General features: G+C 37.1%; 1 protein-coding gene across 2 annotated transcripts in view; it reads right to left on the bottom strand.

Annotated features, from left to right (window-relative positions):
* XPR1 (xenotropic and polytropic retrovirus receptor 1) overlaps positions 1-23,496 on the bottom strand; it is a 239,905-nt gene that overhangs the window by 54,878 nt on the left and 161,531 nt on the right. For both annotated transcript variants that reach the window (XM_032319240.1, XM_032319241.1), the window contains 4 exons: positions 22,526-22,749; positions 19,840-19,989; positions 19,501-19,584; positions 14,492-14,573 (listed from right to left, as the gene is read on the bottom strand). In XM_032319240.1, coding sequence (XP_032175131.1) covers positions 14,492-14,573; positions 19,501-19,584; positions 19,840-19,989; positions 22,526-22,749 — 540 coding nt within the window. The remainder of the gene's footprint in view (positions 1-14,491; positions 14,574-19,500; positions 19,585-19,839; positions 19,990-22,525; positions 22,750-23,496) is intronic.

Here is a 23,496-nt window from a genome sequence, read left to right as displayed (position 1 = left end):
AATTCTCATGAGTTTATCAAGAAGATTAATATGACCAAAGACTCAAAGATGGCAGAGGAGGAGACCATAGTTTTGTTTGGTCCCAGAAATTCACTGAGATAGCTCTGAAATCATTCTAAACACCTGCAAACTCAATAAGAGACGTAAGAAAAGAACTGCTGCAATTCTACAAATAGAAAAATGATCATTTCTCCGAGAATGACAAGGAAAAACTCACCTGACAAAAGAGAATAAGAGGCAGTACTGACTTCCTGATTTATATTAATTAGGTACTACTGTACCTAATCAGTACTGATATAAGTAAGAAGTCAGAACTAGAGATCAGAATAATGATTATAAAGGTACTAGTGGGGCTTCAAAAAGCATAGAATACACTAGAGAATCCCTTTCTAGAGAAATAAAAGAACTAAAATCTAATCACATCAAAATTGAAAAGGCTATTAGTGACATGTGACAAAAAAAGGGAAGCTCTAACTGCTAGGATAAATGAGGCAGAAGACAGAATTAGTGATATAAAAGACAAAATGATGGAGAATAAACAAACTGAAAAAAGAGAGATAAACAACTACTGGATCACAAGGGGAGGAATCGAGAGATAATGATACATAAAGTGAAAAAATATTAGAACAGTTGGGATCCCATGTGGAGAGCCATCCAGCAGATGCAAGGAGTCACGTAGATGGAAATGCCTGAAGGTTGAGGAAGTGAGAATGATTGGCTAGGTAGGGTTTGGGTGCGCTCGTGGCTGATACATGAACAGCACCAGGAGCCAAGAGAGAAACGCATGATTACTGCTTGAGAACAATAGAGCCCTGCGCGGTTACGTAAGGGTCCACGAGGAGACCGCGTGCACAGGACAGTGATTGGATAGTCGGGCTGGACCGCCTACATGTATATATTGCCAGAACTTGCTTGTAGAGAAGTGAGAACAAAGAGAGAACAAAGAAACCCTAATAAAGAAGTTTGCTCCTCATCACGTTTGCGGGCCGTTCTTGCTGGCGAGAGCGACAACTGGTGCCGAAACCCGGGAAACTGTCCGCATCGCAAAACGGAGATTGAGATAGAGCAACGATAAGGTAAGGAGTGCACCTATTTCTGTCTAGTGAGTGACAGGGGAAGTTCCTAGGATTAGGACGATACAAGTAAAAGTTCCCTCGGCAGGGACGATACAAGTAAAAGTTCCCTCGGCAGGGACGATACAAGTAAAAGTTCCCTCGGCAGGGACGATACAAGTAAAGGTTCCCTCGGCAGGGACGATACGAGTAAAGGTTCCCGCGGCCAGGGACGATACAAGTAAAGGTTTCCTCGGGATGGGGAACGATCTTAGTAGACGTAGAATGGAAGATCCCCTAAAAGACGTTCTCAAGATGAACGGTACCCCCTTAAAGGCAAAAACAGCCAAGGCCTTTTTAAAAGAAGTAGCAGAGATTGCCCCCTGGTTTATAGAAGAAGGGCTCCTAAATGTGCCACAATGGGAACACCTGGGCGAGGACTTAAAACTCTGCCCCTCTACATCCCCGGGGACTCTCGCCGTGTGGTCCCTGGTGAAAGTATGTTTGCATTCCCCCCGAGAGCCCCTGCAGCGAGCAGTACTACAGGGAGGGGAAGTTTTTTTGCAAGTGAAAGAAGAATCCCGTAAGGGCTCCTCCCGAGACCCTGACTCCGAAAGCGAAAGCTCAGAAGGGATGTCAGAAAGCGAATTGCAGGAGCTAGGAAAGATAGAGGCAAACAACAAGAAGGAGGAATCTCCCGGTCTCCAGACAGACTTGGAAGCCATGAGGCAACGATTTGAGGATAAAGAGGCGGAATTGCAAAAGGTATTAGGAGAGTTAAGGGTGCAGGGAGAAGTAATGGCGCAGCTGAGAGCAGGAGCGGAAGCCGCAGTTGTGGCGCAATCGAAATTAAAAACGAAAGTTACGCCGCTTCCGCATTCTAGCTCCACAGCGCCACCCCATGAGTGGCCCCCGCCTTATAAGCCCAGCTGCACCAAGACGTGCTATTGTTCGGGCTGCGCCGCGGAAAATTGGAGAGAGGTCCTTGGCCCGGGAAAAGGCTTTTTTCCAGTGTTAGAAGATCAGAATCAGCAGAGGTACCACCAGCCACTAGATTTTAAGTTGGTAAAGCAGCTGAAGGAGGCAGTTAGCAGCTATGGGCCCCAGGCAGTCTTTACGGTCTCCCTTGTGGAGTCGCTGGGAGCACTCTACCTCGCTCCCGAGGATTGGGCCAACTTGACCAGGGCGATATTAAATGGAGGACAATATCTAGAATGGAAAATCCAAAATCAGGACAATTGTCTGGACACAGCACGGAAAAATGCAGCCGCGGGTAACCCGCAATAGAATTTGGAAATGCTGACAGGCACAGGGCCATACCTCGGGGCCCAAATGCAGAGTACATACCCCCCTGCGGTGTATCAACAGATAGCCACGGCGGCCCTCAGGGCTTGGAAGACTCTGAGAGGGGCAGGAGACTTGCAAGGCCAATTATCCAAACCCGACCCGGTGCTTGGGTGGCACCGAGGTTCCCTTTGTGTTTTCCCACAGGATGCGCCTGCTCCACTCTGGGTGCCGGAACACCTCACCAGGCTGGTGGCCGTGGAACCTGTGGAGGGTGCTGGTGATGGTGATGATAGCGACGATGACTGTCCTGCAGCCTGTTCCCATGAAGGCGGAGCCAGTTCAACTGTGGTCGAGACAAGAGACTGCCCAGCTTCAAGCCCTTCTTCAAATGGCTCAGCATAGAGTGCAATCTTCTCACCCTAACTCATGTTTGTTACTAACGCTTATTTTAATGCAAGCTTGCTAAAAGCTTTATGAGCCCTCTTCCTGTCTCACTTCCCTTCCCTGACGCACGCATGGTATATTGTAGGAACAATTATAGGAGTACTAGTGGTGATTGCTCTTTTCATGTGCCTCTTGCCTTGTACACTTAAAATTATATTCGCAGAAATTTATAAGGTAAAAGCTATTGTACGTAACCACCAGTTAATCACTCGCAATAGGCTCAAAGTACCACCTTGAATGCCACTCAAGTATCTCTTGGCTCCGTCAGCGATTGGGTTAGTATGTCATAACAATCAGTCTCATTCCTCAAAAACTGGACAGGCATAGGAGCCCTGATTATGTTGATGATTCTGGCTCAAGTACTCCTTCTAAAATGCATCTGTAGAATTGCGCGACAACAGCGGCTATGGCAACGGGCTTTAATCTAAGCCATGATGGCTCTGGAGGCTGATACCTCCCCCAGATATGGCTTAGTATGCTGGATCGGTAGCCAAAGATGGGTAAGACTGATCCCTCACCATAGCAACCTAAGACAGGGGCTCCTCGACCAGGGGGAGTACCCGATGACGGGTAAGCATGTGTGCTGAGGATTGGCAACCTAAGACAGGCACGATCCCTGCCATATAAACAAATAAAAAAGGGGGAGCTGTGGAGAGCCATCCAGCAGATGCAAGGAGTCACGTAGACGGAAATGCCTGAAGGTTGAGGAAGTGAGAATGATTGGCTAGGTAGGGTTTGGGTGCGCTCGTGGCTGATACATGAACAGCACCAGGAGCCAAGAGAGAAACGCATGATTACTTCTTGAGAACAATAGAGCCCTGCGCGGTTACGTAAGGGTCCACGAGGAGACCGCGTGCACAGGACAGTGATTGGATAGTCAGGCTGGACCGCCTACATGTATATATTGCCAGAACTTGCTTGTAGAGAAGTGAGAACAAAGAGAGAACAAAGAAACCCTAATAAAGAAGTTTGCTCCTCATCACGTTTGCGGGTCGTTCTTGCTGGCGAGAGCGACAATCCCAGAAGAAGAAAGAGAGGGGGGGGGGGCAGAAGGTACACTGAAGCAAATTATAATGGAGAATTTCCCTAATTTGGGGAGGAAACAGGCATCAAAATACAGAAGACACAGAAAACACTCTTCAAAATCTATAAAAATGAGTCAACACCCCAACATATAATAATGACACTTGCAAGTCTCAGAGATAAAGCTAAAATCCAAAAGTAGTTCAGGACAAGAGGTCTGTAACCTACAATGGTACAAAGATTAGATTGGCAGCAGACCTTTCCACAGAGATCTGGAAGGCCAGAAAGGACTGGCAGGATATATTCATGGTGCTAAATGAGATAATTAGGCAGCCAAGAATTCTTTATCCAGCTAGGAAGTCATTCAAAATAGAAGGAGTGTTAAAAACCTTCCAGGACAAACAGAAACTAAAAGATTTTATGATCATCAAACAACCCTGCAAGAAATATAAAAGGGGTTCTTTAGGCAAAGGGAGAGCCCACAAGTAACAGACCAGAAAGGAACAGAGACAATAGACAGTAACAGTCACTTGACAGGTAAGACAATGGCACTAAATTCAAATCTTTCAGTAGTTACTCTGAATGTAAATGGGCCAATGCCCCAATCAAAAGACACAGGGTATCAGATTGGATAAAAAAGCAAGAGTCATCGATATGCTGTCTGCAAGAGACTCATTTTAGACCCAAAGACAAGGGGTGGAAAACCATGAATCACACTAATGGACATCAAAAGAAAGCTGTGGTAACATTCCTTATATTGGACAAATTAGATTTTAAACCAAGGACTAATAAGAGATGAGGAAGGACTGTGTATCATAATTAAAGGGTCTATCCAACAAGAAGATCTAGCTGTAAATTTTTATACCCCTAACTTGGGAGCAGCCAATTATATAAGCCAGTTAATAACAAAATTAAAGAAACATTTTGATAAGAATACAGTTATGGGAGGGGACTTTAACACTCCCCTCACTGCAACAGAGAGATCACCTTAGCCGAAGATCAACAATGAAATACGGACTTTGAACGGCACCTGGACCAGAGGGACTTCACAGATATATTCAGAACATTGCATCCTAAAGCAACAGAATACACATTCTTCTCGAGTGAACATGGAACACTCTCCCGAATAGAGCACATACTAGCACACACAAATCAGGCCTCAACTGGTACCAAAAGATTGGGATTATTCCTAGCATACTTTCAGACCACTATGTTTTGAAACTTGAACTCAGTCACAGCAGGAAATTTGGAAAGAATTCAAATACAAGGGGGCTAAAAAGCATCCTACTAAATAATGAATGGGTCAACCAGGAACTTAAAGAAGAATTTTCAAAATTTCATGGAAACAAATGAAAATGAAAACACAACTTTTCAAAACCTTTGGGATGCAGCAAAGGTGGTCCTAACCGGGAAGAATATAGTGACACAAGCCTTTCCCAAGAAACAGGAAAGGTCTCAAATACACAATCTAACCTTACACCTAAAGTAGCTAGAGAAAGAAAGGCAAATAAAGCCTAAGCCAAGCAGGAGAAGAGAATTAATAAAGATTAGAGCAGAAATCAATGAAATAGAAACCAAAAGAACAGGCGAACAGATGAACACCAGGAGCTGGTTCTCTGAAAGAACCAATAAGATCGATAAACCCTGGCCAGATTATCAAGAAGGAAAAAGGAAAGGACCCAAATAACTAACATCACAAGAGAAAGATGAGAAATCACAACCAACAACAAAGAAATATAAACAATGATAAGGACATATTATGAGCAACTATATATATGCCAACAGATTACACAATCTGGAAGAAATGGATGTATTCCTAGAGACGTATAAACTGCCAAAATTGAACCAGGAAGAAAGAGGAAACCAGAACAGACCCATAACCAGGAAGGAAATTGAAGCAGTAATCAAAAATCTCCCCACAAACAAGAGCCCAGGGCTGGATGGCTTCCCAGGGGAATTCTACTGAACATTTAAAGAAGAATTAATCGGGGCACGTGGGTGGCTCAGTGGATTAGGCCTCTGCCTTCAGCTCAGGTCATGATCCCAGGGTCCTGGGATCGAGCCCCACATCGGGCTTTCTGCTCTGCAGGTAGCCTGCTTCCTCCTCTCTCTCTGCCTGCCTCTCTGCCTACTTGTGATCTCTGTCAGATAAATAAAGAAAAAATCTTTAAAGAAGAATTAATACCTGTTTCTCTGAAGCTGTTTCAAAAAATAGAAATGGAAGAAAAAAATTCCAAACCCTTTCTATGAGGACAGCATTACCTTGATCCTAAAACCAGACAAGGATCCCGCCAACCAGGAGAACTACAGATCAATATCCCTGATGAACATGGATGCAAGAATTATCATCATGAAGCCAACAGTATTTTAAAAGGATTATTCAACACAAACAAGTGGGATTTATTCCTGGGCAGCAAGGGTAGTTCAACATTCGCAAATCAATCAATGCAATACATGACGCTAATGAAAGAAAAGGACAAGAACCATATGATTCTATCAATACACATGGGAAAAGCATTTGACAAAATACAGTATTCTTTCTTGATGAAAACTTTTCACAGTGGAGGGACAGAGGGAACATACTTCAAAAGCCATTGACAGAAAGCCCACAGCAAATATCATTCTCCATGAGGATAAACTGAGAGCTTTCCCCCTAAGGTCAGAAACATGGCAGGGATGTCCACTATCACCACTGCTGTTCAACATAGCACTGGAAGTCCTAGCCTCAGCAATCAGACAACAAAAAAGAAATAAAAGGCATCCAAATTGGCAAGAAGTCAAACGCTCACTCTTCACACATGACACGATACTCTATGTGGAAAACCCAGAAGACTCTACCCAAAAATTGCTAGAATTCATACACGAATTCAGCAAAGTGGCAGGATATAAAATCAATGCACAGTTAACCACATTTCTGTACACTAACAATGCGATAGAAGAAAGAGAAATTAAGGAGTCGATCCCATTTACACTTGCACCCAAAACCAAAAAATACCTAGGAATAAACCCAACCAAAGATGCAAAGGATCTGTCCTCAGAAAACTACAGAACACTCATAGAAGAAATTGAGGAAGACACAAAGAAATGGAAAAAACGTTCCATGCTCATGGACTGGAAGAACAAACATTCTTAAAATGTCTAGGCTACCTAGAGCAAACCACTCGTTTTCAATGCAATCCCTATCAAAGTACCACCAACTTTTTTTCACAGAGTTCAACAAATAATCCTAAAACTTACATGGGACCAGAAAAGACCCCAAATACCCAAAGGAACGTAGAAAAAGAAAACCAAAATTGGTGGCATCACAATTCCAGACTTCAAACTCTACTTCAAAGCTCTGATTATCAAGATAGTATGGTACTGGTACAAAAACAGACACAGATCAATGGAACAGAATAGAAAACCCAGAAATAGACTTTGAACTGTACACTCAACTAATCCTGAACAAAGCAGGAAAGAAAATCCAATGGAAAAAGGACAGTCTCTTCAACAAACGGTGTTGGGAAAATTGGACAGTCACACACAGAAGAATGAAAGTGGACCATTTGCTTACACTATGCACAAAGGCAGACTCAAAACGGATGAAAGACCTAAATGCGAGTCCGGAGTCCATCAAAATCCTGGAGGAGAACACAGGCAGCAACCACTTCAACCTTGGTCTCAGCAACTTCTTGCTAGACACATCTCTAAAGGCAAGAATGAACTCCTGGGACTTCATCAAGATAAAAAGCTTTTGCACAGCAAAGGAAATAGTCGACAAAACCAAAAGACAACTGATAGGATGAGACATGTATCAGATAAAGGGCTAGTATACAAAATCTATAAAGAACTCACCAAACTCAATATCCAAGGAACAAATAATTCGATCAAGAAATGGGCAGAAGACATGAGCAGACATGTGTCTCCAAAGAAGACACAAAAACGGCCAACAGACACATGAAAAAATGTTCAGTATTGCTCAGCATCAGGGAAATACAAATAAAAAACACAGTGAGATACCATCTCACACCAGTCAGAATGGCTAAAATTATCAAGTCAGGAAATGACAGATGCCGGTAAGAATGTGGAAAAAGGGAACCCTCTTGCACTGTTGGTGGGTATGCAAGCTCATGCAGCGACTCTGGAAAACAGTATAGAGGTTCTCCAAAAAGTTGAAAATATAGCTATGACCCAGCAACTGCACTACGAGGTATCTACCCTAAAGATTCCAATGTAGTGATCTGAGGGAGCACTTGCTTCCCAATGTCTAGAGCAGCAGTGTCCACCATAGCCAAACTATGGAAAGAGACTAGATGTCCATTGACAGCTGAATGGATAAAGATGTGGTATATATACAATTGAAAACTACTCAGCCATTGGAAATATGGCCATTTGCAATGATGTGAAAGCAACTAGAGGGTATTATGCTAAGCGAAATAAGTCAATCAGAGAAAGATAATTATCATATGATCTCACTCATATGTGGAACTTAAGAAACAAAATAGGGGATTATCAGGAAGGGAGGGAAAAATAAAACAAGATAAAGCCAGAGAGGGAGATAAACCATAAGAGGGTCTTTACTATAGGAAAAAACCAAGGGTTGTTGGAGGGAGGGAGGTGGGGGGGTAGATAGGGTAACTGGGTAATGAGCATTAGGAAAGCTCATGATGTAATGAGCACCAGGTGTTATGTAAGACTGATGAATCACTGAACTTTACCTCTGAAACTAATAATACAACATTAATTAATTGAATATAAATTTTAAAAATATCAATAAAGATGAAATTATACTTTAAAAAAAGATCAAATGTGATAAACATATATTACATGCCTAAAACAATGACAAGTATTCAGTATACATCAGTTTCTTTTTCCTTTTGCTTGAGGAAGCCTCATTTTTTTTTTTCATTAATTTGACAAATATTTATACCTAAAAGCATTCAAAGAGCTGGAATTTCAGTAATAAACGACAGAAAAAATATCTGTCTTCCAGAAACTATTCTGTAAAATGTCAGATAGTGATAAGGGTTTTAAAAGAAAAAAAAAAGTAAGGAAAGGAAATGAAGAATGGTATTATTAGGTGCTATATTAGGGTATCTTTCTTTTAAAAATGCTTTAATTATTTATTTTAGAGAGAGGTGTGGGGAGAGACAGAGGGACAAACAATCTGAAGCAGACTCTGTGCTGAGAGTGGAGCCCAATGCAGGGCTTGATCCCATGACCCCAAGATCAGGATCTGACCTGGAACCAAGTCTTACTATTTAGGTTAGTTGTTTTTGTATATATCAGCAACAAATACTCTGAAACGGAATTAAGAAAACAATTCCAATTACAATAGCACCCAAAAGAATAAAACATGTAGGAATTAATTTACTTAAGGTGTAAGATGTGTACGTTAAAAAACTACAAAACATTGCCGTAAGGAATTCCATGTTCATGGATTTACAAGACTTGATACTGTTAAGATGGCAATGCTCAAGTGTTCTGCAGATTTATTATAATCCCTATCAAAATTACAATGGTCTTTTTTTGCAGAAATGGAAAACTTGATCCTTAACGTCATATGAAATTACTAGAGGCCATGGATAGCCAAAACATTGTTGAAAAAGATCAAAGTTAGAGGACTCATCTTTTGTGGTTTCAAAATTTACTATAAAACAGTGTGGTACTTGCATAAAAACAAACATTCAGACAAATGGAATGGAACTGGGAGTTCATGAATAAATTAGTTTTCAACAAGAGTGCCAAGACCATTCAGTGGAAAAGAATATTTTCTTCAGCAAATGGTGCTGGGACAACTAGATATCCATAAGCAAAAGAATGAAGTTGAACCCCTATCTCTCATCATGTACAAAAATTAGTTCAAAGAAAGAAAAGTATAGATAAATTAGGCTTTATCAAAATTAAAAACTTTTGTGCATCAAAGGATATAATGAAGAAAGTGAAAAACAGTCTATACAATGGGAGAAAATATTTGCAAATCTTGTGTCTTGGTAAGGGTCTATTACCCAGGACATATAAAGAAATCTTGTAACTTAAGAAGAAGACAACTCAATTAAAAAATGAGCAAAGGACTTAGACATTTTTCCAAAGAAAATAAACAAATAGCCAACAAGTCTGAGCACTGAGCATATGAAACAATGCTCAATACCATTAGTCATCAGGGAAATACAAATCAAAACATTAACAAGATATCACTTCACACCCTCTAGGATGGCTATAACTAACTAACTAACTAAATAAAAAGGAAAATGATTAAGTTGGTAAGCATGTAAAGAACATGGAACCCTCATAAATTGCTGGTGAAAAGGAAAAATGGTGTAGCCTCTATGGAAGACAATTTGGTGGCACCTCAGAAGATTAAACATAGATTAGCACATAACTGAATGACTCCACTCCTAGACATATATCCAAAAGAACTGAAACCAGGTACCCAAACAAATCCATGAATATGCGTGTTCACAGCAGCACAATACACATTAACTGGGGGATAGAAACAACCCAGTATAGTGTATGTTCAGTTTTGGTAGAGACTGCCAAACAGTTCTCCAAAGTGCTATACCCATTTTCATTCATTCACTTTAATACCTTCATGACATTTCATTGTACAGAGGTAATATCATTTAGTTTTATAAACAATTCCTAACTGATGGACATTTCAGTGGTTTCTAGGATTTTGCAACTATAAATGAAATGGTAGTGAATACATACATCTCATGTATGTCCTTATGTCCTTATACCCACATACGTTTGTAAGATAAATTTCTAGGAATAAAACTGCTAGACCAAAGTGACTGCATTTAAAATTTTACATATACTGTGAAATTATCCTCCAAAGAGATCGAAACAATCACTACTCTTACTATTAGGGTATGAGTGCTTGTTATTTCACAGTTTTATGTGTTTTAAATAGCCAAACTCATATCTTTATGAAACCAAAAAATGAAATATGGTATACTGTTATTGTATCAAATTAAATAAAGATTACTAGAAATTTATAAGAGAACAAGTTTTAAAAAATCTAAGGTAACTTTTCATCTTCATCAAACTATCTGAAGTATGTGAATTTCAGACAAATTATTAAATATCAGGTCATATCCCCTTGAGAAACTACAGTGATTATGCACATTATTTTTTGATGTGAATGAAAAAAAGAATCGTGCTTGTACATGCATTACTACTGCTGTGTTTCTCTCTCATCTCTCAACACTGTTATCTTTTAGTACCCTGGGAGATAAGTAAGGATAGACAGCTGGCTTTATATTTGCTCTGCCTCCTCCTTTTGGCCCAACATAAAGATCAAACAAAGAAGTGTTCTGAGGTGAGAGAACATAATGCACCACCCTAAATGCATAAACCACATAAGTTAAAAACAAAAAATTAGAGTGTCTCACAAAAGCCTGTATTTACAAAAGAAAACAAAACCTTAATTTGTCCCTGAATTAAAAAAAAACTTTTCAATGCACTCACATAAAAAGAATGAAGTTTATTTTTTTCTTATTATTTGATAATGATGATAATTATAACCATACTCATCTTGAAAATAAAAAAAAAAAAAAAACTTCTCACACAAATGATTGAGGTTTTTCTTAGAAAGAACAACTCCCATCACATACACCTTATAATTTATACTGATCTGGTACTTTACAACTATAAACATGTTTTGTACTACTTTTTTTTTTTTTTTGTAAGATTTGTTTATTTGAGAAACAGGGAGACAGTGTGTGCACATGTGTGCATGTGACTGGAGGGAGGAGTGCAGGGAGAGGGACATGCAGAGAGAATTTCTAGTGGACTCCCTGCTGAGCACAGAGCCCAACAGGTGACATGGGATTCAATCCCAAGACCCTGAGATCACAACTTGTGCCAAAATCAAGAGTCAGATCCTTAACCGACTGAGACACCCAGGCGACCTATGTATTACTTATACTTCTTAGTTGATCTCCATGAAGTGATCTTAAGTATCTTCCACTCTTATTATCTAATACTCTCCTTCACACTAGGTGATTTATCCTTTCTCCCCTTTGTAACCCACTCCCTCCTCCTATGCCCTACCCTGGTCCCCTACCAACTAAATCTCTGCTTATCTGTTTCCTCTTAGAATGCCTTTCCCTCCATCAGTGTCCAGCAAAAATGCCATTTCCTCCATAAAGTCTTCACTGATGCTTTCATTTAAAGTAATCACTTTGTTCCTTTGACCTGCTTAGAACATTTAAGATTTTCTGTCTTGTAGTGTATTATTACTGTTTTAATCTCTCTGACATAATAAACTTCATAAGGAAAGGGATTCTCTTATTTAAGACTCATAATATCAAGCATAATCATGAAATACGTAAAATTTACCTGTTGAATGAATGAATTCTAAAACAACCTTGTAAATTTAGGGTAGTAAGCTCACCTAATAAGGAAGTTATTTCAGAGAAGTTAAATGATATCCTTAAAGCCAAAACAATTAACAAACAGTGGATCTGAGACTGAAACCCAGGCAAGGGTTTTTTAAGACAAGTCAGTGTTTCTTTCCTAACAGTGGCTCAAAAATCAAGGGCTGGGTTTTTATTGCAATATTTCTATGTAGTCTATATAAATAGACTGCATTCATTTAAAGAAATAGAACTAAATTAAAATATGATCATAAATTATGCCAATATTAAATCATGAGCTTACTCATGATTTTATTAGATATAATTTTTAGTAATTGGTAGGAGGGAGAAGTCTAAAAACACAAATGAAAATACACTGTCAACAGGTTAAGTTCATACGCTTGCTAGGAGTCATTACAACTTGGGTTATAATTTCATAATTTATAATTGACAATCTTAAGAAGAATGTTAATCAGGAAAAGCAAGTTCAATAAGTTTTTTCTTAAACATCTACTATATGTGTAGCACCGTGTTAGAAACATTTAGGCAATTGCAAGGGATCATTTATGGGATGAGCTTGGTGAGTTCAAGGAATAGTACCACCACAAATGTACTTGGAAACAGAGTGAAACTGAGTATGGAGAGTATGACAGGATATAAAGTTAGAAAGACCCATACGGCAAGACCCTATAGGGTCTTCTAGGCCATAGTAAGAAGTTTCAACTTGATTGTAAGAGAAGCCATAAAGAGATATTGAGGAGGGCAGTGATACGATCTAACTTACATTTAAAAAAAAAAAAAAGACGTTGGTGGCTAAAAGGAGGCAAAAGTGGCCTAGTGAGACAAGTTCAGAAGGCTACTGCAGTATACCAAGCAAAAAACAGTTGCTTAGACAAGGATGGCACTGGTTGAGGTGGTCAGATTCAAAATGGGCGAAGGAGAGTGGAAGATAAAGGCTTCTAGTTATGGAAGGGATAAGTCAGGGGATGAAAGATACCAGAAAGGGAATATAGACAATCGCATTATAATAGTGTTGTATGGTGACAGATGGTACCTACACTTGTCACGAACATACCATAATGCAGAGTTGTTGAATCACTATGTTGTACACTTGAAATCAATGTAACATTGTGTGTCAGCTATACTTAAAAAAAAAAAACATTTTAATTTTTAAAAAAGATTTTATTTTGTTTTACAGAGAGAGTGCACATGAGCAGGGGGAAGGGCAGAGGGAGAGGGAATCTCAAGCAGACCTCATGCTGAATGCAGAGCCAAAAACAAACAAACCACATTTTAAAGAGAAAGCAAGGATCTGCTGACCAACTGGAGATAAGGTATGAGAGAAAAGAGAGGCTACAGGTTTGTGGCCCGATACCCTGACAAAAAGTGATGATTTATGGAAAAGAAAGAGTATTTGGGGCTAAAAAAAAAAATTTGTCCTCCTAAGTTTGAAATGCCTACTACAAATCCAAATAGTCAATTAGATTATCATTCAGAGGAGAGAGCAGACATACTTGAGAGTCATTAGCATACAGATAATGTTTATAGACACAGGCTTGAATAAGATTGCCTAGGTAGGAAATGAAAGTTGACAGAGAAAGAGATTTGAGGATTCAGCCCAGCCATACTGTCCAACATTTAGATGTCACAAAGAAAAGAATAGTTAGCAAAGGAGATTGGAAAGAACTACCAGCAGAATACAGTTTCCCAGGAAAACCAAGTAAAGAAAGGGTTTTAAGAAGGAATGATCCACAATGTCAAATGCTGCTGAGGAGTATGTCAAATTCTGTTGGGAAGTTTAGTAAGATAATGTCTCTCTTGCTGTTATATCATTTCTTGATGCTGGGAATTCCCTTGCTTCAGCAATTCCTCCAATTTCTTTCTAATTCTTAACTTCTTTAGAATAGGAAATTACACAAAGGAATTGCAAATACAATCTGGAAATGACGTGAGAGAGACTCCAATAAGCAAAGTGAATGAACTTTAGTACGTCAATTTTGCATCCTTAATTACTCTCAACTGTGATCAAGGAAGCTGAGGTTCCTGATAACTGAACTTTGAACAAGTATGAAGAAATTATACATAAAAATAAGAAAACGATGGAGAATAAAAGTCATAATCTAGCAATGTTTTAAAGGATAACTATACCCAAAATTTAAAAAAAATGAACAAATGACCAAATACCACCCCATCCTTTCAAATCATATGTAACAACCAAAACTTAGCCCTGGCAAATTTCTCTTTCGGTAGCAGCTCTGTTAGTTTGGTGGTAGTTTTGACAGAGAAATAGAATATAACATAGGCATATTCCTAAGGATAATTTAATTCAAAATTTAAACAACTTACCGGCAAGCACAAGGGTAATATTCAGTACAATGAATATTCCACAAAATAGGCCAACTCTAAAAGTAGTCCATGCTGGTGCGGGCTGTAGACAGAAAAACAGCATGCTAATCAAAGGGCAAAACACTGCATACATTTAGTATATGCTGTAATAAATTAGTAGTATGAGTCCCAAAGCTCTACCATGAAAACAAAAATATTTTAAGAACTGAATTTTTTATAAATCAGAACCAGAGAAACATCCTTAATTCTCTTGTAATATAGTTATTTGAATTCCTTTACAAAAATCTGAGTTACTAAGTAACCAAGAATTTAATCTTAAACACTGAATTATATATATACTGAGTTTTTCTTGTAGGAGAAATCTAAGTGCAATTTCATTTTCACAAGATATATCTCTTTAAATTTTGTAGGTCACTATTACTCGGAATTCACATATTTGGTATTGAGACAATGGCAAAATTAAGAACACTTGTTTTCTATATTACTTACACTATTAACACTGGGGTAACAAAGTGAATTTTTTTTAAAAGATTTCATTTTTTTATTTGAGAGAGAGCACAAGCAAGTGGGGCAGCAGGCAGAGAGAGGTAGAAGTAGGCTCCCCGCTGAGCAGAAAGCCCAACATGGGGCTCAGTCCCCGGGCCCTGGGATTATGACCTAAACTAAAGGCAGACACTTAATCCACTGAGCCACCCAGGTGTCCCTAAAGTGAATTTTTGAGATACAATAGACATTCTCCAGAGAACTGGAATATCAGAATATCCAGAGCATGTAGGTTCAAAAAGTATTTTTCTCTACTTTATGGTAGGTTTTTATTTATGAGACTGACGCGCTGCCTACTGCGCTAAGAAGGCACTGGTAGGTTTTTATTTAGAAAATGATAAAAGGAAGTAAACTGTTTTCTAATATAAAAGAAAGTGTTCTGATATTTTAAACATAAAGGTATGAGAAACAGGAGAGAGAAAATATTGTGGGATTAAATATTTGCTATGAATATTATAAAGAACTTCTATTGTTGTTAAAGGTGTAATATCTTAAATGCTACATTTAAGATAGTTTAAATGTTTTCCTAAAACCTTTAAATGAAAAAAAGCCTTGAGAATCTCTGTGACCTACAAATTATCCAGTAACAGGTATCTGAATTGTTAAAAGATTGAATGCATCCAGATGGAAGAAAGTTATTTGTATTTTCAAAAAAATTTTTTCTAGTTTAAAAAATTGTGCAATTTATCACATATAAAAGAATACATATAATGTATTTGAACTATTAGGAACTGAATAATAAAGTGTTCCTACACCTATCACCCATCATCAGAAACAGAACATTTCTATTATCTTTGAAGTTCCTATCCATTCCAGATCCATAAACCTTTCCTCCTCACCAAGGATAACCATTTCCATGTTTTCTCAGCTTCACCAGTTCTTTTTGCATTTACAAATACTTTAATTTTTCAAGACTTTCTTACTTTTTAATAGTTTTACTAAATATAACTCACACTAAACTGCACATATTTAGAGCATACAATTTGATGTTTTGATATATGTTAAACACTTAGGAAATTATTACCATAATCAAGAGAATGAACTTATCTATTGCCCCCCACAAGAGAGTCCTTACGCCCTTCTGTAACACTTTACTGCTCACCACACCCTATTCCACCTCCCAGAAAACCATGGATCTACTCTCATTACACAGTTTGCATTTTCCAGAGTTTTAGGTAAACAGCATCATATACTCTTTTGGTCTGGTTTCTTTCCCTCAGTGTAATTATTTTAAGATGTACCCATATTGTTCCATACATCCATGTTTTTGTTATTGTTTTTTAAAGATTTTATTTATTTATTTGACAGACAGAGATCACAAGTAGGCAGAGGCAGGCAGAGAGGGAGCGAAAGCAGGCTCCCTGCTGAGCAGAGAGCCTGAGGCAGGGCTTGATCCCAGGAACCTGAGATCATGACCTGATCTGAAGGCAGAGGCTTAATCCACTGAGCCACCCAGGTGCCCCCCATGTATCAATACTTATTCCTTTTTATTGCCGAGTATTATGCCATTGTATGCATATACCATTACTGTTTTCCCATTCACCTACTGATAGATATGATCTGTTTCCTGGTTTAGGCTATTATGAATAAAGCTGCTTTAAAACATTTCATGAAACATTTTTTTAAAGGACTTTATTTATCAATTTATTTATTTTAAAGAAAGCTCTATGTCCAGTATGGGGCTCAAACTCATGACCCTGAGAACAAGAACTGAATGCTCTACTGCCTGAGCCAGACAGGTGCCCCCTGTGTACACATCTTTATATGAAAACACGCTTGCATTTGTCTTGGGTTAATACCTGTAATATGGTAGGTGAAAGTTTAATTTATAAGAAACTGCTAAACTGTTTTACAATATGGTTGTATGATTTTACTTTCCACTAGCAGCATATGAGATATCAGAGTTTTGCTCCTCCAACATTTAGTGTCTATGTTTTTAGTCATTCTAATAGGTATACGTTATCTCACTGTGGTTTTAATTTGCATTTCCCTATGACTAAAGATACTGAACATCTATTCACATGTTTACTTGCTACACATACCTCTTTGATTGTTTAGATCTCTTGCCCACTTTTAAGCTGGTTGTTTTCTTATTTTTGAGTACTGAAGTTCTTGTATTTATATATTTTATCTGTTCTATTTCTTTCCTAGTCTGTTGCTTTTCTTTTCACCCTCTTACTATTGTCTTCTGAAGAGCAGAAGTTCTAAATTTTGATGAGGAGTTTCTGGTTTTATTTCTTAGAAATCTTTGCATAAACCAGTCATCATGATGGACTTTTTCCTGTATTTTCTTCAAAAATGTGTACTTTTAGGTTTTCACTTAAGTCTATGGTATACCTAAAATTAACTTTCTGTATGATGTGAAAGATGTGTGGAAGTTGTTTTCTTTTCTTCGCACATGGAAGTCAATTGCTCCAGCACCATTTGTTGGAAAGACTACCCTTTTCCCTGAACTGTCTTTACATTAAATTAATTGACCATATATTTATTGGTCTACTTTTGGACTTTTTATTCTGCTTCACTCACCTATTACTTTTCTTGACATTAATACCACACTGTCTTGATTACGGTAGTTTTAGTAAGTTTGATACAAGGTAGTGTCAATCTTTCAACTATGTTGTTGTGAAGTTTTTTTGTTTTTTCTTGGTCCTTTTTAACTCTATACAAAATTTTTTAATTTGCTAACAAGTTATAAACATGTATAATAAATATAAAGCCTGTTGAGATTTTGAGCTGGACTGTATTCTATCTATGGATCAATTTAGGAAGAAATGATAATTTTGAAGTACTGGGTTTTCTAATTCATGAATATGATATATCTCTCATGCATCTGTCTCTTTTAATTTCTCTCAGCAATATTTTATAGTTTTCAATGTAAAAATCTTATACATATTTTGTCAGATCTATCCCTACATATTTCAATTATAAATAGCATTTAAAAATGTTTTATTCTGGGGTGCCTGAGTGGCTCAGTTGATTAGGTGTTTGCCTTTGGCTCAGGTCATGATCCCAGGGTCCTGGGACTGAGTCCTGCACCAGGCTCCCTGGTCAGCAGGAAGCCTGCTTCTCTCCCTTCCTCTGCTGCTCCCCCGGCTTGTGCTCTCTCTCTGTCAAAGTAAATAAATAAAATCCCTAAAAAAAAAAGAAATTAAAAATATTAAAAAAAATTTTTTTTTAATTTATTTGAGAGAGGGAGAGAGAGCAATACAGAGCACAAGCAGGGTAAAGCGCAGAGGGAGAAGCAGACTACCTGCTGAGCAGGGAGCCTGATGTGGGACTCAATCCTGGGACTCCAGAATCATGACCTGAGCCACCTAGACACCCTTCTTTTTTTTTTTAATTGTTCTGAATGGCACATAGAAATGCAGTTTACTTTATTTATGGCGTTATAGTCTGCAACCATGTTAAACTCACTTATTAGTTCTAGCAGCTATTCTAATAATTCACTGGATTTTCTATATAAGTTAGCATGTCATCAGCAAAACCTCCACCAGAGTTTTAGTTCTTTGTTTCTAACCTGAATACCTTTTATTTCTTTTTCCTACCCTAATGCACTGGCTAGAATCTGTGGTACAATGTTGAATAAAAGTGGTTAGAAGGAATATCCTTCTTTCGTCCCTAGTTAGGGAGAAGGTATTCAGAGTTTCGCTATTAAGTCTGATATTAGTTATAGGTTTTTTCATAAATGCCTTTTATTAGAATAAGGAAGCTCTTTTTGTTATTGATTTCCATTCCACTGTGCTCAGAGAACTTATTCTATGATTTAAATCCTTTTAAGTTTACTGAGACTTATTTTATGAAACAAAATATGTCACCTTAATGTTTCTAGTATAATTACTGTGTGGATGTCACTAAATAGTTTTTTGTTTGTTTGTTTTTTGATGTAACTGTGGCATTTTGGATGAAGTTTTGTAAGTAGCCCAGCATACTTGAATCTTCCCACCCCATATCATTAAATACCTAATCACAATCATTTGGTGACTATAACATGAATTAAGTATCTCATCTTTATAATTTGGGGAGGCCAAGAAGTTAGCATGTCACAAGAGAAGGAATATAGCGTAAGATGAGAAAGGTGGGAAGACACTACAATTCATCATGAAGTAAGACCTGGCATGGAATTTTTTAAAAACAAAATAACAATAGTAATAACTACTTTTAAAATTTGGCTGTTTCTTTTCTTTTTATTTTTTTTAAGGAGAGAGAGCAGGGTTGGAAGGCAAAGGGAGAGGGAGAGAGAGAATCTTAAGCACACTCCACACCCAGAACAAAGCGGGATATGGGGCTCAATCTCACAACCCTGAGATCATGACCTAAGTCAAAATCATGAGCTGGACGCTTAACTAAACAAACCACCCAGGTGCCCCTGACATATTTTTGAAAGTAATGAAACTAGTATGTTTTATCAACTAAACAGATTGTGTTGATTAAATAGGCAAAACCAAACAACTGAAAGAAATACTAACCTGAGCAGCTCCCAAAGGAGGGACACGTAAACGCTTCATAGCTTTTTGTCGGTCACCATCTTCAAGTTCATTAGTCACTACAGCCTAGAAAGACACATTCAATTATACTAATCTTGAGTAATACATAAATAATTCTGAACCATTTATATACATGGTATTCTGATAACTTCTTGGTGAATGTACACTGACAAAGCAAAAGACAAAACTCATGAGTAAAGAACATAGTATTCAAAGCTAGCAACAAATTACAAAAGGAGACTACAGATGAAGAATTATTTCATTAAAAATAAGACATTAATGCTATTGAAAATAGGTAGTACATAAGTGAGATTACTATACCTCAGTTTCAGAGATGAGCTGGTTGATTTTCTTGCACGTGTAAAATGGGGCCACTTCAACATGAGCCACTCGCCAATCTGCTCCACGAGAAGTTTCCAGGATTTTGTCATGCTTTTTGAGGATTTTTCGAAACCCTGTAAAATTCAGATTCTACAGAAAGAAATGAGAAAAACCACTATAATTTCCACCATCATAAATGAAGAAAAATAATAAGCACTATGCATTGATGAGCTGACTGATGACTGAGTACTAAGGGAAATGGCAAATGGTAAATGCTTTCATATAAGCATTTACTACCAAAAGGATAAGACTCTTCTTCCTTGGGTCGGTTGGTTAAGCAACTGATTCTTGGTTTCAGCTCAGGTATTGATCTCAGGGTAGTGAGACCGAGCCCCACATCAGGCTCCAGGCCCAGTGAGGAGTCTGCTTGAGACTCTCTCCTTCTCCTACTGCCCTTCCCTACCACATTCTCTCTCTCTCTCAAAAAAAAAAAAAAAAAAAAAAAAAGATTCTTCTTATCCTATCTATTTATTTCAAGGTAGTATGCCATCAGTAATAAAAGAAACCCTAAATTATGAACCCTATGATTTCTACTTCAAGTAAATTAATGGAAGTCTTAAAATCAAAACATTTTTATTTCCATTTTCTTATGGAAAAGTCTTTCAATTATTCTCAAAAAGGTTAATTAATATTATTTTGCTTCATGATCAAAAGGATACAATCAGAAAAATATTTTGGATTTATCATACACTAAATATATTTATAGTTCTTTGTTTTTTGAAGGACTGGTATTGCTATGTATTTCCCCCCATTATGTAAGCATGTATGAACCAGCATAGAAAATGGAAGATCATCTGTTTCTTTTAATTTCATTTTGCTTCCATCCATTCTCAGTTTGGAGATGGGAGTGCAAAAAGAGTAACACTTATCATACATACAAGGTTTGGCTGATAATGGATAGGAGCTTGCACTCTTCCTCCATTTCTACGATATCAAAATACTATACTTTTCTACATTCTCAAACTGTTATTCTTTGATACATGCAAAAAAGCAAGAAACTGTAGATTTGTATAGTTCTTTAAACCAGAGACCTCCCAAATTTATTGATCACATATCCCTATCAGTAAACAAATTAAGCATTTACTCCAAATTAGACTTTGCTTGCTTGCTAATTTGTTTATCATAATTTAAGAAATCATATTAAATTCTCCTAGGGGTGCATACACTGTGATTTAGAGACTACTTTCAATTAATTTTCCATTCTCTTCACTCTCAATACATATTCTTACAAAACAGCCAGCCTTAAAGAATAGAGAATAGAAAAGAACCTTTATAATTAACAATTATTTTTGTTTTCCCAAGGAGCTTGTTATAGTGACCCCAAGCAAACGCTTCTGGGAAAGTTAATAAAAAAAATTTAACAAGGGTATTTCTCTGAAACACACAAGCATAATCAATGAAATATGAAATGTTAATGTTTTATAGCATTATAAGAAAGAAGAAATGTATTTTTACTTCTTTTTAAATATAAATTGTAAAGCTACAGATAAATTTCAAAGGAAAGGAATTTCTCATTGTATACTTTACTATTCTTCTAAAATTATTTTCCAACAGGATTCTTCTTTGAATGATAATATATTAAATTACCAAAGAAGGTAGAATTATGACAGGGAAAGAAAGGGAAATAAGTACATGCATTAACAACTTAGATTACTGCAGATATGAGATTATAATGACTTATTTTAAAACTCCAATATTTACCCTTAGAATACTTTCATTGTATAACCTTTTATTTTTTATATGTTTTATATAACCACTGATTAGCAGTACTAATCACAATAATAAAATGGAAAAAGAATAGTATATAAGGTCTCTTTAGAGATCAGATGCTTCTGCCTATTTAAAAGTTTATTACTGAACAAATAACCTGTTTTTCAATAAATTCATCGTAGATTTAAATATGTAAACAAATATGTAAAGAATTAGAAATGAATTAGAAATGCCTTCTGTTTCCATAATTTAATATACATGCTTGTTGTGACCTCATTTCTTTCAGAAGACATTTTTTTTTACTTTCTTAAAAAATTTTATTTTCATTCTAATGTAGTTAATATACAGTGTTATATTAGTCTCATGTATAAAATAGAGAGACCCAGTAATTCCATACAGATTTTAATAAAGTTATATTATAGTATGTGGATTATACAATGGAAGGATTCTCAGTGGCAAAGCTGTAAAGTTAGTATCTTTTATATTATTAGTGTTAGTTTCAGGAAAATTAACTAATTGTCTTTGTGGAAATTTTGTTATAGGCTTGGAGGAATGTAAACCTCTTACATAGACAGCAGTGGCTGGATGGACATACTTAATTTCTTATTTCTACGTACTGCTAGAGATGCCTCTAAAAATAGGAAGTAAACCATGAATCAAGGGTTACTCGTGCATACTGTAAAAAAGGTTTTAGAAAACTGATCTTCAACAACAGAAGTCTTAGTAACACTATTTTGCTACCTTTGATATGTAGTTTTTAGCCAGTAAGAACATCTGACATCATATTAAGAACCTAAAAAATAACGACATGCTAGAGATTTTCCTTTTTAGATTGGCCCATTAGTATCGTTCAAGGTTAATTCCAAACTTCTCAATTATTTGAAGGTTCCATTCTCCAGGATAAGACTCTAAGTACCTGATAGTTCTGCAGCAGGATAAGACTGAGGTAGAACTCGCTGAAGGCCAGTTTAAGGTCTTTAATATTCCTATGTTGGACACGTTCCTCATGGGACAAATGGAAGACTGGCTTCCTGCGCTGTCGCAGTGTAGTAACGCCAGTGCTCTCTTTCTGTGCATCCAGTGATGACTGAAGCTCATTCTGAAGTGTAGCAAACCTGCGCTGAGCCTCTGCAAGCTTTTCTATAAAAACAAAAAAACAATTTCAAATCATCAAGATAAAAAAAAACTGGTAAAGTTCTCACTGACTTTTGATTACTTACTGTTTATTCTGGTCTGTTTCCCTAAAATTTCTAGGAAAAAAAATGTTACATGTTACATACAATATTTAGTACTGGATAGGAAAAAAATGTTTTAGTATACCATTTCATTCTACCTTTCTCTCCCACATTTCCCTCCCTGCAAAACCTCAAGTTTACCCTTTGTTTTTACAGATGAAGACAGAGAATCTAAAAAGCCACAAAAGTGAGAATGCAAAATGGTACAACCACATTATAATTTGGAAAACAGTTTGTCAATTCTCAAAAAGTTAACCACAGAGTTAGTTACAGTAAGATCCAGCAATTTGACTCTTAGGTATATATGTTCACGGAAAAACTTGTACATATTCATGAATTTGTAATCACAATAGTGGAATACAATCTAAATTCATAAAAAAGATACAACCTAAATTCATAAAAAAGAATGAAGTACTGGTACATACTATAACATGAATGAATCTTAAAGAAATCATGGTAAGTGAAAGAAGCCGGACACAAAATGCTGCATATTGTCTTATTATTATTCCATTTATATGAAATGTCCAGAACAGGGAAATCCAGAGACAGAAAGATTAGTGGTTGCCAGGGTCTAGGAGGCACTAAGAATGGGGAGTGACTGCTAAGGGGTATGGAGTCTTCTGGAGGTGATGGAAATGTTCTAGAATTATAT

Source organism: Mustela erminea, chromosome 17, assembly GCF_009829155.1.
Source record: "Mustela erminea isolate mMusErm1 chromosome 17, mMusErm1.Pri, whole genome shotgun sequence".
NCBI lineage: Eukaryota > Metazoa > Chordata > Mammalia > Carnivora > Mustelidae > Mustela > Mustela erminea.
This window is presented reverse-complemented; position numbering and strand designations above follow the sequence as displayed.